At 51.6% G+C, this 13,961-nt stretch overlaps 2 protein-coding genes across 11 annotated transcripts in view; one reads left to right on the forward strand and one right to left on the reverse strand.

Annotated features, from left to right (window-relative positions):
- Positions 1-333: 333 nt before the first annotated feature.
- NR2E3 (nuclear receptor subfamily 2 group E member 3) lies at positions 334-4,234 on the forward strand. Its single transcript, XM_057420375.1, has 8 exons — positions 334-448; positions 1,379-1,529; positions 2,459-2,562; positions 2,648-2,902; positions 2,977-3,158; positions 3,337-3,568; positions 3,645-3,750; positions 3,826-4,234. The coding sequence occupies exons 1-8, from the start codon at positions 391-393 to the stop codon at positions 3,956-3,958; spliced, it is 1,221 nt and encodes a 406-aa protein (XP_057276358.1). The 5' UTR covers positions 334-390; the 3' UTR covers positions 3,959-4,234.
- A 4,226-nt stretch (positions 4,235-8,460) lies between these two features.
- Positions 8,461-13,961, reverse strand: part of MYO9A (myosin IXA) — a 191,382-nt gene continuing 185,881 nt past the window's right edge. For 9 of the 10 annotated variants that reach the window (XM_057420638.1, XM_057420679.1, XM_057420688.1 and 6 more), the window contains 5 exons: positions 13,142-13,265; positions 12,284-12,337; positions 10,334-10,536; positions 9,994-10,136; positions 8,461-9,550 (listed from right to left, as the gene is read on the reverse strand). In XM_057420638.1, the coding sequence (XP_057276621.1) occupies positions 9,069-9,550; positions 9,994-10,136; positions 10,334-10,536; positions 12,284-12,337; positions 13,142-13,265 (1,006 nt within the window). In that variant the 3' untranslated portion in view covers positions 8,461-9,068. The remainder of the gene's footprint in view (positions 9,551-9,993; positions 10,137-10,333; positions 10,537-12,283; positions 12,338-13,141; positions 13,266-13,961) is intronic. The other variant, XM_057420671.1, reaches the window with a different exon arrangement.

Below are 13,961 nucleotides of genomic sequence, written 5' to 3' on the forward strand. Positions count from 1 at the left end.
CTACCCCAAGCCCCATGTCCCGCACAGCTGCAATCTCAGCCCCGCAGTGCTGGGTGGGGTACAGGCGGTGGCAGGGTGACACGGTGCGGGTGGCAGCGCACGGAGGGGGGGGTGGGGGGTGTTGGGTGTCGCGGGTTTAGGGTTACAGGGCTGGGGCTCAGCACCTTGTTAATTCTTCATCGCGTGGCTGATTGATCCCCCCCGCCCCGCGCAGACACTAAAGATTAAAGGGGTGACAAAGAGGCAGCTGCTTACACAGCGCCCGCTCCTAAGCTGCCTTGAAGAGAGCAAGAGCGAGCCCCGCTGCCCGCAGAGCTGCCGGAGCGCCCACCCTCGCCAGAGCCCAGGCACCCGCACCCGCAGGGGCTGGCCGGGAGCGCAGCGGACGGGATGGCTGCATCGCCAGCGGGGTCGGGGGTGAGCGCCGGCCTGGAGGAGAGCCCCACGGGTAAGAGGTGGTGGGACACGGCGGGACCGCGGCGGCGGTGGGGTCCTTGTTGTGGTCGGTGTCCGGGGTCCCTGAGGATCCTCATCGTGGTTCTTCCCTGGTGTCTCTCCTTGATGGCCCATCTCTAAGACACCGCGGGTCCCACACTGCAGTTTTTCTCCGAGATGCTCAGGGTCCACATCGTGGCCTTCTGGATGCTTTCAGTCCCCATCGTGCTCCTTCTCCGAGATGCCCAGGGTCTCTATCACAGTCCTTCTCCAGGATGGCTGGGTCTCCCATCACAGTCCATACCCAAGACACCCAGCATGCCCATCATGGCTCTTCCCTGGGATGTTTGGGGCTCCCGTTGTAGTCTTTCTGCAAGATACCCAGGATCCCCATCATGATCTTTCTCCAGAATGGCCCCACTATGGTCCTCCAGGATGGCTGGGGTCCCCGTCATGGTCCTTCTGAAGGATGCTTGGGGGCCTCAGCTATCATCCTTCTCCAAGATGCTGAGGGTCCCTGTTGTGGTCCTTCTCCGGGATGGGATGCCTGCAGTCCCCAGCCCCAACCCTCTCCATTATGCCCATGTTTGTTGTCCTCATTGTGCCTGGGTCCCAGCCATAGTCCTTCTCTAGGACACCTCTGGTTGTGGCCTTTCTCTGGGATTCCCCATCCCAAAGGATGCCGTTTCATCCCTTTTTATTTTAAAAAGGCTTATGAGAGCTCAGCCGGCAGCATCCCGGGTTCTGGGGCATAGGGAGATGCCAAACCCCATATGCAATCTCTGCAGTCTCTGAGGTGTTCCCATCCATGTCCCTGGGCTGGACCAGCAGAGATGGGAGCCACCCCATCACCAGGATGCTGGGGAGCAGCAGGGAGACAGGAGGGACGAGGGACATTGGGGTGTCCTGAGTCATCCTGAATGCGGTGGCTCCTCTCCTGCAGGGCTGAGCCCGGCCCCTGGCAAGGCGCTGAGCCCCGTGCTGCTGTGCAAGGTGTGTGGTGACACCAGCAGTGGGAAGCACTATGGCATCTACGCCTGCAACGGCTGCAGCGGCTTCTTCAAGCGCAGCGTCCGCAGGAAGCTCATCTACAGGTTGGCACAGAGATGGGAGGTCCCCATGGGGCAGGGACCCAGGGGACAGACACGTTGTAGGGCTTAGGGCAGGGACTTGGGGGACACGCACCCAGCAGGGTAGGGACCCAAGGATGGACACCCAGCAGGGCAAGGACCTGCTGGGATGGGCAGCCAGAGGGATAGGGACCCTAGGGGGACTTGAACCCAACAGGACAGGAACCCCAGGGCATGGACACCCATTGGGGCAGGGTGGGACAGGCACCCGGTAGGGAGGGGATCCAGGGGCTGGACACCCAGTGGGGCAGGAACTAAGGAGACAGGCACCCAAAAGGGTAGGGACCATGGAGACAGGCACCCAGTGGGAGAGGGAGCCAGGAGATGGACACCAAGTGGGACAGGGACACGAGGTTGAACACCCAGTGGGGTAGAGACCAGGGGGACCAGAAAACTGAGGGACAAGGAGCCAGGGGTGGGTACCCAGCAGGGCAGGGACCTTGGGGATGGACACCCAATGGAGCAGGGACCGGGGAGACAGGCACCCAATGGGAGCCCTGGGGACAGGGAAAAGGACCCAGGGGATGGACAGCAGGGAGAACAGGGACATGGAGTGGGATATGGCAAGGACCCGGGGGGCTTGAACCCAACAGGGCAGGGACCAGGGGACAAGCACCCAGTGGGGAAGGGGCCTGGGCTGGGGGGTCAAGGGTACCCTCACAGAGTCAGGACACCCATCAAGGTAGGGTATTCACTGGCACAGGGCACCCACTGGGGACAGGGCACCCATCAGGGTGGGACACCCACTGAGTGGAGGAAACCCACTGAAGGGGGACGAGACACCCAACAGGGACAAAGCACCCCCAGGACATGTCACCCATGTCAGCCCCCCCCCCCCCCTTTGGGACAGGAGCCACCCCAGGGGCTGCAGTCAGGTATCACCTCTCCCGTAGGTGCCAGGCGGGGACAGGGCTGTGCCCGGTGGACAAGGCGCACCGCAACCAGTGCCAGGCCTGCCGGCTCAAGAAGTGCCTGCAAGCCGGCATGAACAAGGACGGTAGGCGGGTGGCGGGGACACGCGGGGACGGGTGGCAGGGGCTGGCAGCGGCGGGGCTGGTGCTGATGCCGCCGTGTCCCCGCAGCTGTGCAGAACGAGCGCCAGCCCCGCAGCACGGCCCAGGTCCGGCTGGACAGCATCGAGCTGGATGCCGAGCTGCCCCCTGAGCACGTGGCCACCACCCGTGAGGTGCCGCCGAGCCCCTGCCCGGCTCCTCGCGGTCCCAGCGCCACCGCCGCTGTCACCCCTGGTCCCCAGGCGTCCACGCCGCCCACCAACCATCGCTTCATGGCCAGCCTGATGACGGCCGAGACCTGTGCCAAGCTGGAGCCCGAGGACGGTGGGTGGCTGCTGGTGGGGAGAGGGGTGCCCCCATCGTGTGACAACTGCCGACGTCCCCGTCTGTCCCTGCAGCCGATGAGACGGTGGATGTGACGGGCAGCGAGCCGGAGCGGACAGCGAGCGAATACCAGGTGGCACCGTACCCAGCGGCCAGCCCTGAAAACGTCTATGAGACTTCTGCACGTCTCCTCTTCATGGCGGTGAAATGGGCCAAAAACCTGCCTGTCTTCTCCAACTTGCCCTTCCGCGACCAGGTGGGGTTGGAGACTCCCATGGGAACCCCCAAAAATGCAGGCAACCGGTGGGACGGGGATGGCTGGAGCATCCCAGCATCCACCCCAGGGTCCCACCCCACCATAAGATGCCAAACCAACCAACCGTGCCAGAAGCTTTTTGGGTGATGGGTTTTTGGGGTTCCCGCCCTGTCCCCAGGTGATCCTGTTGGAGGAAGCGTGGAGTGAGCTGTTCCTGCTCTGTGCCATCCAGTGGTCCATGCCTCTGGAGACCTGCCCGCTGCTGGCTGTCCCTGAGCCGGGCCCTGGGAAGCTGCTGCCAGCTGCCTTGGATGTCCGGGCACTGCAGGAGACCCTTGGCCGCTTCAAGGCACTGGCTGTTGACCCCACCGAATTCGCCTGCATGAAGGCCGTGGTGCTCTTCAAACCAGGTGAGGGGACCCACCAGCACCCGCCACTGCCCTTCCCTGTGCCCCCAAACCACCCCTCACACCCTTGCCCCTGCAGAGACCCGTGGCCTGAAGGACCCTGAACAGGTGGAGAACCTGCAGGACCAGTCGCAGGTGATGCTGGGCCAGCACAACCGTTCTCACTACCCTGGGCAACCTGTCAGGTACCGCGTCCCCACGTCCCCACGGGTGACACCAGCAGTGGGGACACCCACCCATGGCCACCCCTGTGCCCTCAGGTTCGGGAAGCTGCTGCTGCTCCTTCCAGCGCTGCGCTTCATCTCCTCCGAGCACGTGGAGCTGCTCTTCTTCCGCCGCACTATCGGCAACACCCCCATGGAGAAGCTGCTGTGTGACATGTTCAAGAACTGACCCCCCCCAGCCCAATGCCGCCTCTTATTGACACCCTGTCACCTCCACCCTGGGTCTCCTCGCCCCGGGATGCTGCAGGGTGTGAAGGTGCCCGTGCTCCAGTCCCCAGGGTGGTGGCCAGGACTATGGGATGCTGTCGGCAGCCGGGATGTGGGGCCAGCTTCACCGGGGACAGCTGGTGGCAGGGGGATGTCCCCAGGTGGGTGCAAGAAGCACCAGGAGCATCTCATGGGGGTGGGTGCCTTGATGGGTGCTGCTGTCCCAAACACTGGAGGAACCCACAGATGCAGTCAGGATGCCCTTGCTGAGGCAATGGCACCCATGTGGACCCACTGCCACCCAGGGGTGACAGCATGACAGCAGCTCTGGAGGGAGCATGACACCGGCCGAAGGGTGGCACTGACCAAGGATGATGACACCTGGGGGTGACACTAGCTTGGGGCATGACACAAGTTCAAGGGTGACACTGGCTGGGGATAATGCAAGCCCAGATGTGACACTGGCCACAGGGATGATGGACATCCTGGGGTTGATACTAGCCCAGGGGTTGATACTTGACCAGAGGTGACACCGGCCAGGGGTAACGCCAGCCCAGGGGTGACACTGACCAGGGGTGACAGAGGCCAGCGGTAACACCAGCCCAGCGGTGACACTGGCTTGGTGTGACGGGAGTCCAGGGGTGATGCCAGCCCTGTGGTGACACTGGCCACAGCAGTGATGCCCACCCTAGGGTTACACCAGCCCAGGGGTGACACTGCCTGGGGGTGATGCCAGCCTTGGGGTGACACCGGTCGCACAATCACTGCCCCTCACTCACAGGGTGTGACTTCAGCTCTGTGATTCCACTGGACCTGCAGTGATTGAGCCTTGTCCTGGGGGGGGGGGTCCTGCTCTGCCCCCCAGTTTTATACCTGCAATAAAGAGGGGGGTTTGAAGCCAGTGTCCTTGTGCCACCACATCGGGGTCCCTGTCCCCAGGTGGGGATGGCACCACCTGAGTTATCAACAACCTGACTGTAAATAGACAACATAGAAATAAACCATCTGAATAGAAGTACTATAAATAAAAGAGATTCAAGTAAGATGAAATAACTGGAATTAAATAACAGGAATTCAGCAACCAGAATATAAAAAAGAGTAATAAAAATAATGTGACTAGAAATAAAATTAAATAATCTGAATATAAAGAAATTCAAAATAAATTTTCTGACTATAAATGATTATAAATAATCTGATGAGAAATATCCTGAATAAAATATTCTGAAATGAAAATAAACCAATTGAAGCAATCTGAAGACAAATAAACTAAAAAGAAATTATCTGAATATAAACAAGATAAATATAAACGATCTGTTTGGAAAGAATTGGAATTAATAATCTAACTGGAAGGAATCTGAATATAAATACAGTGAAAAGAAAGAGTCTGAAAGAATCAGAATATAAATTGAAAATACATTATCTGAATATGAATAATATGAATGAAATAATATGACTCTGAGTAATTATAAATAAGATGAAATAATCTGACTACAAATAAGTTGAAAAAGAAAGAAGCTGACTAGAGAGAATGTCAGGGAAAATAAACTGATGAGAAATAATCCGAATTGGGAAAATAAAGAATCTAAACTGATCTGAACAGAAATTGAAGTAAATGATGCAAATGGAACCAGACTGAAGTGATCTGAATTCAATCATCTGCATAAAATTCACAATAGTACAGTTAACCTGAAGAGATGTAAATTGAAGTGGAATTATCTCTGCCAACACGATTAGAAATAATCTGAATAGAAAGATGAAAATCACCTGAATTGAAATAAATTGAAAATAATCTGCATGGAACTAAAATAAAGAATAACCTGAATATAATCTCATTATAAATAAAATAAAAATAATCTGAATAAATAAATTGAAAATTATCTGAATAGAAAAAATCTGTGTATGAAAACCAGAAATAATCTGCATAGAAATCAGTGACATTTGAATCTATTATAATATGTGACACTTTGTTCAATTGCACTTTAACCAAAGAACACGTTGAGAGCAGAAGGAAAAAGCCAAGCCCCCAGTCTCCCCGAACCCAGCGGTGCTTTGGGGCGTCACCAGCACCACAGCCGCTTCACCTTTAGAGAAGTACACTTTTATTTCTCTGTTTGGTTTTCTTTCCTCCCTTTTGAACCATTCCCAGCGTGGGTGACACAGGATAATATATCCTCGTACAATACACATCTGGTTTTAATTTACACGCAGCAGACTTATAAATTACTTAAAAAAATCCATGAAAAATAATAATAATAACAACAACAATAACACCACCACTTGACCGCACGCAGCCCCGCTCCTCCACTCCAGTAGTAAGTACATTCGTGCTGCAAATCCATCCCTTGGCTCGCAGGAGGGGCCGGGAAGGGAAGATGCCAGAGGGATGCGCTGGCCGGGAGCCCTGGAACCCCCCGCTCTGCAGCTCCGCCTCTGCCTGGCCTGGATTTTACACATATATATCTATATATGCATATATTTCTTCGATATCCATTTTCTTTATATATATATACACAAATATATATTATATATATAAAGAAATATGTTTTCTATATATATTCTATATATTTTCTAGATATATTCCACATATATTCTATAAACATATATATAAAGAAGTAGAGATAAAAGATATGAACATATATTCTTTATATATGGCATATATGTACTTAGAGAACTATATGCTCTATATAAAGAAATATGAAGAAACACATATTTATACATATAAAAGAAATACAGAAAAATATATATAAAGAAATACATGTTCTTTTTATACAGTATGCATCTATTTGACATACATTTCTTTATACATATTTATTATATATATTTCTTTTTATATATATAAAGAAATAGATTTCCTTACATATATAAAGAAATATATATATAATATTTCTCTGTATATATATAATATTTCTATGTATAAAGAAATATATTCTTTATACATGGTATGTATTTATTTTATATATATTTCTTTACATAGAAATATAAATATATGCATAAAGACATATATATTCTTTACACACAGTATATTTGTCCTATATTTATATTTCTCTCTATATATTATTTTATAATACATAAAAAGAAATATATTTTCTTCATCTATTCTTTATATATATTTCTTTATATGTAAAATACATAAAGAAATATATATATTCTTCACATGTAGCATATATCTTGTATTTCTTTATATGTAAACATGAATTATATATCAAAGAAATAAAAACATACAAAGAAACATATTTATTCTTTATATATTATTTTACATATACTTTATATATAGAATATACATAGTCTTTCATATGTCAATTTTCTTTATATATAGAATATATATTCTTGAACATTTATTTTCTTCCTATATATATAATCTATATATAAGGGAAATATATATATGAAAAGAAATACACACACACATATATATATGCATTTGGAGGCGTTGCTTAAGCCACATCTGCTGTCCCAGCTGTGCTCACACCGCTGCGTTGGGAAAACTAAGGATGAGGTTGGAGCTCTTCGGCCCTCCCACAGGGACACCCTCACCTGGAGCCACTTTGAGGAGAATTCCTGGGCTTTTAGATAAAGATGCTCAGGAATGGCTGGTTTTGGCGCAGAGCAGAGGGATGCTCCCGCTATTTCCAGCTCTAGGGAAATCCGGGGCAGCTTCCCAGGATCTTTCACTTTCCTGCCAGCACATCCCAGAATGCCTGTTTTCCACTCAGGATGGTAAAATCCCATTTTCCCCTATGGGTGGGGGATGACTGAGTGGGTCTTGCTCTGCTCCTGGGATGCAGCACCAAGGCGGATGGCGTTCCCATGCTCCCGCTCTCCCAGTGGCATCTATCGCTTTTCCCCATGGAAAAAAATTAAAATGAAAATAAAACTTTGACAAGTGAAATAAAAGAAAACCAAATCCCCAACAAATAAACCATCCCTCAAAAGCAGTGGGCAGGGGGAAGGGACCGAAGGGCAGCTTGGCTAAACCCTGGGATGCAGAGATGCTCAGAAAAACACAAAATGCTCAGGAAAACCCAGGTTTTGGTGTTACCCCCTCCCCCCCCCCTTTTTTGGTGGTGTTTCAAGAAAGGATGAGCCTCAACCTGCAGTGCCCAACACATCTGAGAGGATGGAGCTGTCCTTTATTCATCCAATTAGCGCTCTAGAGCTCCTGATTTTGCCTTTCCAGAGGTCTTCCAGTATCTGGAGCTTCTCCAGATGCCACAGAGGGTGATGATGATGATGATGATGATACGGGAGGGATTAAGAGCTGATTAGTCCTATCATGGGCTTTGCTTTTAAATTAGGCTAATTACACCTCAAAGTACAAGTACAGAGCAAGGTAGTAGCGGCAAGTGATGGATGGTGACACCAGTGGTGGCACCGGCAGGACGGCTCAGCCCATCGCTTCCTCCTTCCTGGCCACAAAATAACAATTATAATAAACCAAAAAGTTCAGTTTGGGGAAAAATAGAAAACAAAATAAAAATATATCTATTTACAGCAAACTCCAGTAACCGGCTTATAAACAAATAGAGCTTCAAGTAGTCCTTGAGTATTATTATTGTTATTATTATTATTTTTTAATACTGATGGTCTCCAAAACAAAAAAAAAAAAAAGGAGAAGGTGGTTAGGTCACGTTAAAAAATAACACAAAAAAAGGTGGTTTTTGGCAGATTTTAACGCTTTTCCATGCGCTTGGCGTCGGCGTGGATGAGGTGGTTAAAGCGCGGAGGGCTTGGCTGGCTGGCTGGAGCCGCTGCCGGCTCGGGATGCTCCCGTGGGAGTTTTAGGCTTGGTTTGTTCCTACCCACAGGCAACGGTGATTGGGCACAAGGATTTGGCGGTGCGATGCTCCGAAGCATGGGGTGCTCCGAGGGGAAGGGCGCAGGAGCCGGCCAGTGCCCCTCCATCCCTGGCCTGCCCCCCTCAGAAACCCTCAACCTCCCATAACCATTAAGGCCACGGTTAAAACCGTCCCCCCCCTCCCTGGCCTTTGAAATCAGGAATTCATCCTCCTGGTGTTAACAGGAAGCCATCAGGAGCATGGACCAGGAGGATGCTCCAGCACACGATGTGGAACACCTCAGACCATGAACTCGTTGCTCCCCAGGAGGACGAGGGATTGGGCGGCAGCACAGTCGGCCTCGGGGTTTCTCTTGCGTGTCCCCCCTGTCCCCCCATCCGGGGGTTCTTTGGGTTTTGGGGGGGAAGTTTTCACGCTCTTCAGTTTCTGTTTGCCCTTCTCTGGGTTGAACGTCCCGCGGGTGGTGAACTGAGGGCGCTCCTCGGGATAACGGAGAGGTCCCATGAAACCCTCGGGGCTCGCCCGGCTTTCGGGAGCCTCGCCAAGACCCCCTGCTCGGTAGAAAGGCGATTTGGAGTACATCTGGAAGCGCTTCCGGGGAAGGTGGGGCAAGCAGGAGGTGGATGATTGGGAGGAGGAGGAGGAGGAGATGGAGACGTCGGCTGGATCCACCGGGTCCGCACGCGTCCTGGGGTGCCTTCGCAGCCGGCTCGGCCCCTCCGCCTTGGTGGGGCGCAGGGAGGTAAGTGCTATGCTTCTCTCTGGGGAGGTGGGAAAGACCAACAGAGGATTAGCACCCTAAAACCACACAGGCTCTCAGCACCACTCCCTGGGGACACATGCTATGAAGCCAGAAGAATGTTCCCAGCAGCTCACTGGGACCATCACCCGGGATGGTGATGCGCAGTGCTGGAGGAATGCTCGCCTCCCCACCGAACCACGGATGCTACCACCCACCTCCCCATGTGTTTCAACCTTTAACCCTGCTCTTTGCATCCATTTAAACTTCTGGCTTTAAATTTCCTCTAGGCAGGAAAGAAACAAATAAACCCTGCTCAAGCTTATATAGAAAACCTGAGCTACCTGCTCAGTTTATGACGTCCCTGCTCATTGCAGGGTGGTTGGATAGGATGAGCTCTGAAGGTCTTTTCTACCCCAAACCAGCCTGTGGTTCTATGAGAAACCCAAGAACTCTTGGATTTACCCGAGCGATCGGAGATGGCTCCTTCGGAGTCAAAGTTCAGATTCTCAGAGCTGTCGGCAGTGCCGATGGAGGCTTCAGACTCGAGGGTTTCATCGTCAGAGGCACGGGGCTCCAGCGTCAGCATCTCGAACGTCAGCTCCTCCCTGCCAAAACAAACCCATTGACCCAAGGGGACCAAAAAGGTGGGGAGGAGAAGGGATACACATACACCAAGAGATTCATGGAGCGATGGAGTCGTCCAGGTCATCCTGGGAGCAGCACGTCAACTAAATGATGTCAACCGACATCTATAGGTAACCTACTGCTAGGGGACATGGCTTAAACCCTCAGCCAGACTCACTTTTCCTTCTGCAGGCTCTCAATCTGTTCAGTCAGCACCTTCTCCTCCTGCTGCATGGCCACTTGCTGCTGCTCTGTCACCTCCATCTCCATGGCGTCCTCACTGCTCATGGTTTCCTCAGGGACGTCTGTCACCGAGGGCAAGCGCACAGCAACAGGAGATGTTGGGCTGGGGTAGGCACCACGTCTCACGCGTCCTTTGCCCTGAAGAGAGACAACGGTGTCACCACCACCGGCCAAGGTGATTTTGCCAACGTCTTAGGTGCCAACCACACTGCTCTCCCAAGAAGCAAAGACAATGGCCCTGGCCACCGGTCCTCAGTGCACCACTGGTGCTTGCACCCAAGACTCTCCAAAATCTCACCCCAGGCTGGGAGGGGTACCAGAAAGACTCAACACACTGGAGGAGGTGAGGATGGAGGTGGTGAGTGTGGTGCTGATGGACCAAGTGCAACCTGGACTTCCAAGCAGGCGCAGCTAGCAGCAGGATGGGTTTCCGCAAAGCTTGACAGCCCATGCGATGGGAAGCTTGACGTGCCAGGTCCATGCTGGCTTTGGGTGGAGGTGTCACCAGGGCTTTGATTTCAGGGCACCTGGCTCCCACTTTATCATCAGATTGCATCTTGCATCCTTTCCTCGCCCACCCTCGGATGAGGGACAGCACAGACATTAAAAAGCTTCTATCTTAACCGTTATCGTAACTGGACGTGTCTCATCTTCTAAATTCTAGATGCTCAACTGACCAGGACTTGGGCAACGTCGACCAGCCTGAGATGTGCCCCTTGCTTGGTGCCCTCCTCCTGACAACCATCACCCAGGATAAGCCTGCTGAACCCAGGACAACCTCCATGCTCTTTGCAACACAGCTTTTCTCCCCATAGGACTATTTAATCTCTGCAGCTGTGGCATCCCTGGCTCTTCCTGATAACCCATGTGCCCAGAGCAGGTTTGCAGTGTAAAGGAGCCTCCCCTTTTTTCCTCTAAAAGTGAGATTTGTTCCATTTTACCCCTTTCATCTTTTAATGTCACATCTCAGAGACCTTCCTGCGGCAGCAAAGCTGCTCCTGTGCCCCGGCATTCCTCTGACAACACCTTCTCACGTGGGCTCCTGAGCTGAAGTGCAGCTACCTGAATCCTATTAGCCAAAACCCCTGAGATCCCAAGGATCCCACCGGCTTGTGGACTTAAGCCCCTGTGAAATGGTGTGCTTGCAAAACAGCATCAGGGGAGCAGAGCTCGAGTTTTGCCCTACTCTGTCTCCTGACCCGCCTGGATGGGCAGAAGCACCATGGGCTGAATCTGGTAGGAAGGGAAACAGCTCCAGAAGCAGCCCCAAAAACCTGCAAGCACTTTTCTCACTGGGAACTCAAAGTCAAGCTGGGATGGAGCTGGGGAATAAAGGGGTTGCTGGATGCCTTTCAATTCCAACCTGGGTCTTGTGCCCTTCTGTTCAAAGGGGTGGTGGTGCTGCTCCTCCGAGAAGGTGGAGGAGACCTTCGGATGCCTCGTGGTCACAGAGGCACCCGAGCCACTGGTTTTATCCACCATCTCAAGATACAGCAGCACTGCGAAAGTAATCTGATGCTGAAACATACCCTGAGTGAGCAGAAATTGGGGTGGGAAGGGATGAGTCAAGCAAAGCAAAAAAGAGGGAAGCACAGGATGGGAAAAGAAAATAGAAGAGGGAAAGAAAAGTAGGAAGGGGAGAAGGGGCAGAAAGCAGTTTTTCAAGGAGCTGCTCGCGGGGATGGCCGAGTGGTGGCCGTCCCAAACTCCTGCTGCCTGGGGGACCTGCTGGAGAAACAGTGACCCTGAGCAGCAGCTCCCACTCAGGGACCAGACGGGCAACTTCACGGACAATGGCCGGTGGGACGGGGCTGGAATGAGTGGCGGTGACACACAACGGAGGGACGCGGCGGCTGGCGCGGGGCGCACTGCAGTTAATACATACCGGGATTGAGCTGCGGGTTATGCTCATAAATCTAACTGCAATTAGTACAGGTTTCTGGATTAGAGAGGAGATGAAAAGGAAAGCAGAAGGTTAGAGTGCACATGCCATTGCCCCGCCAAAAAAACCCGTTTCTGTTCATTTTGGTGGGTTTTTTTTCTCAAGTAGGATAAGCAGGACAGCTCTGCAGCACCAGCCCCACAACCTTGGGCAGCCCCTGCTTGGATTTCATCCCCAAGAAAGCAGAAGCAACATGTCCCCGAGGACCACAGCGGGCAGGTCCAAGCAGAAGTGCCACTTGGCTCCTCAGCCCAAGGCTGGGACAACCACGCTGCGCCAAGTCTGTCTCGCTCTCACAGCCCAACAAGCCAAGTGCAGCGTGCATCCACAGCCCGCTGGCCCCCGAGGCAGCATGGAAGCTCAATGAGATGGATTTGAGTCTCCCAAAAAGGTGGTGTGGGAACAGGGAGAGCCTCTGAGGTGCTCATTTTGGGTTCAGATAAAGCAACTGAGTATGAAAAAGGATGGTCCAGGTCTCCCATGGTGCAACATTGAACTGGTCAGTGAAAGACTTGACTAAACCCATGACCAAACAAGTGCAAATCAAGATGAAAACACTGATCAGGAGCATCTGAGCTGGAGTGACCACATTCCACAGACCATTCCCACTTTCTTGTGCTTTGGAATGACTCCCTGCAAAGATGAGGAGCCTCCATGGGGGTGAGGGTCCCTGTCCTGGGGAGGATGGTGTGGGAGGTGCAAGGGGTTTGGGAGGCTGTGATAAGCAGGAGAAGATAAGGGAGGGTTGCTTCAGTGGCAAGGAAGGGATGGGAAGGGACAGAGATGGTTTTGGCATCTCACCATCGATCTGCGGATCAAGGAGAGGCGGCTCTTGGCTTTGTTCTCTGCAAACTCCAGGCTGTTGATGTCCTTGAGGCGAGCCTTGTATTTGTTCATCTGCTCGATGACAATTAATTCAACGCACCTAAGGGAGGGAAAAGGACAAGATTGGAAGAGGAAACAATTTGATCTGAGCTGTCTCTGTCTTGCCTGAAGATCTGCCCTGGTGGAAAACACAGAGGGAGAAAGCTCCAGCTGGAAACCAAAGGGTAGTGCAAATTCCTCCAAAAAGAGTGATAAAGATCCCTCTCTTGGAAGAGGGATCAAGGAAATAAAACCTGGGGAAGGCAGGGTGCCTCCAACTCACTTACATGCAGTAATCCTGCAGCAAGCTTGTTTAGCAAAACTGTTTAATGCTGTCAGGAGTGTGTCTGGGGAAAAATGTAGTCCTTTCCATGTAATAAAATTAGAGGATGTGCTATAGCTAAAGTCCAAGAGAGAAGCTACAAAGAAATCCTCTGAAAGGATGAGTGTTCCTACCAGCTGAGCCTCCAAACACGTTCTGGTCTCCAACCATTTTAATACTTCCAGGCAGTAAATCAAACTCTTTCAGAAGCCCAGCCCTTCACTGGGTGGTTTCCATCATTATCATTGTCTCCATTATCAATTTCTAAATCTACTTAACACAAGCCAGACTGAATTTGGGTAGGTGCTTCACTTTTTCCTCTGTAAAACCTTTGCAATTATGTCAAATACCTTAAAGAAATCCAAGTCTGCAGTCTTAATCTTGCTGCAGACCAAACTCACCTCATCAAATAACCCCTTCCCCCCACCTCCCCAA

This window comes from Pezoporus wallicus, unplaced genomic scaffold, assembly GCF_028554395.1.
Source record: "Pezoporus wallicus isolate ANWC-B61680 ecotype Strahan unplaced genomic scaffold, APGP_CSIRO_Pwel_v1 contig_7731, whole genome shotgun sequence".
Lineage (NCBI taxonomy): Eukaryota > Metazoa > Chordata > Aves > Psittaciformes > Psittacidae > Pezoporus > Pezoporus wallicus.

What these genes read in the sequence shown, in the direction of transcription:
- NR2E3 (XM_057420375.1), top strand. Translation starts at nt 391, where the DNA reads ATGGCTGCATCGCCAGCGGGGTCGGGGGTGAGCGCCGGCCTGGAGGAG. An exon ending in CGCAGGAAGCTCATCTACAG is followed by an intron (nt 1,530 to 2,458) that starts GTTGGCACAGAG and finishes CCTCTCCCGTAG; the next exon opens with GTGCCAGGCGGGGACAGGGC. An exon ending in CGTGGTGCTCTTCAAACCAG is followed by an intron (nt 3,569 to 3,644) that starts GTGAGGGGACCC and finishes TTGCCCCTGCAG; the next exon opens with AGACCCGTGGCCTGAAGGAC.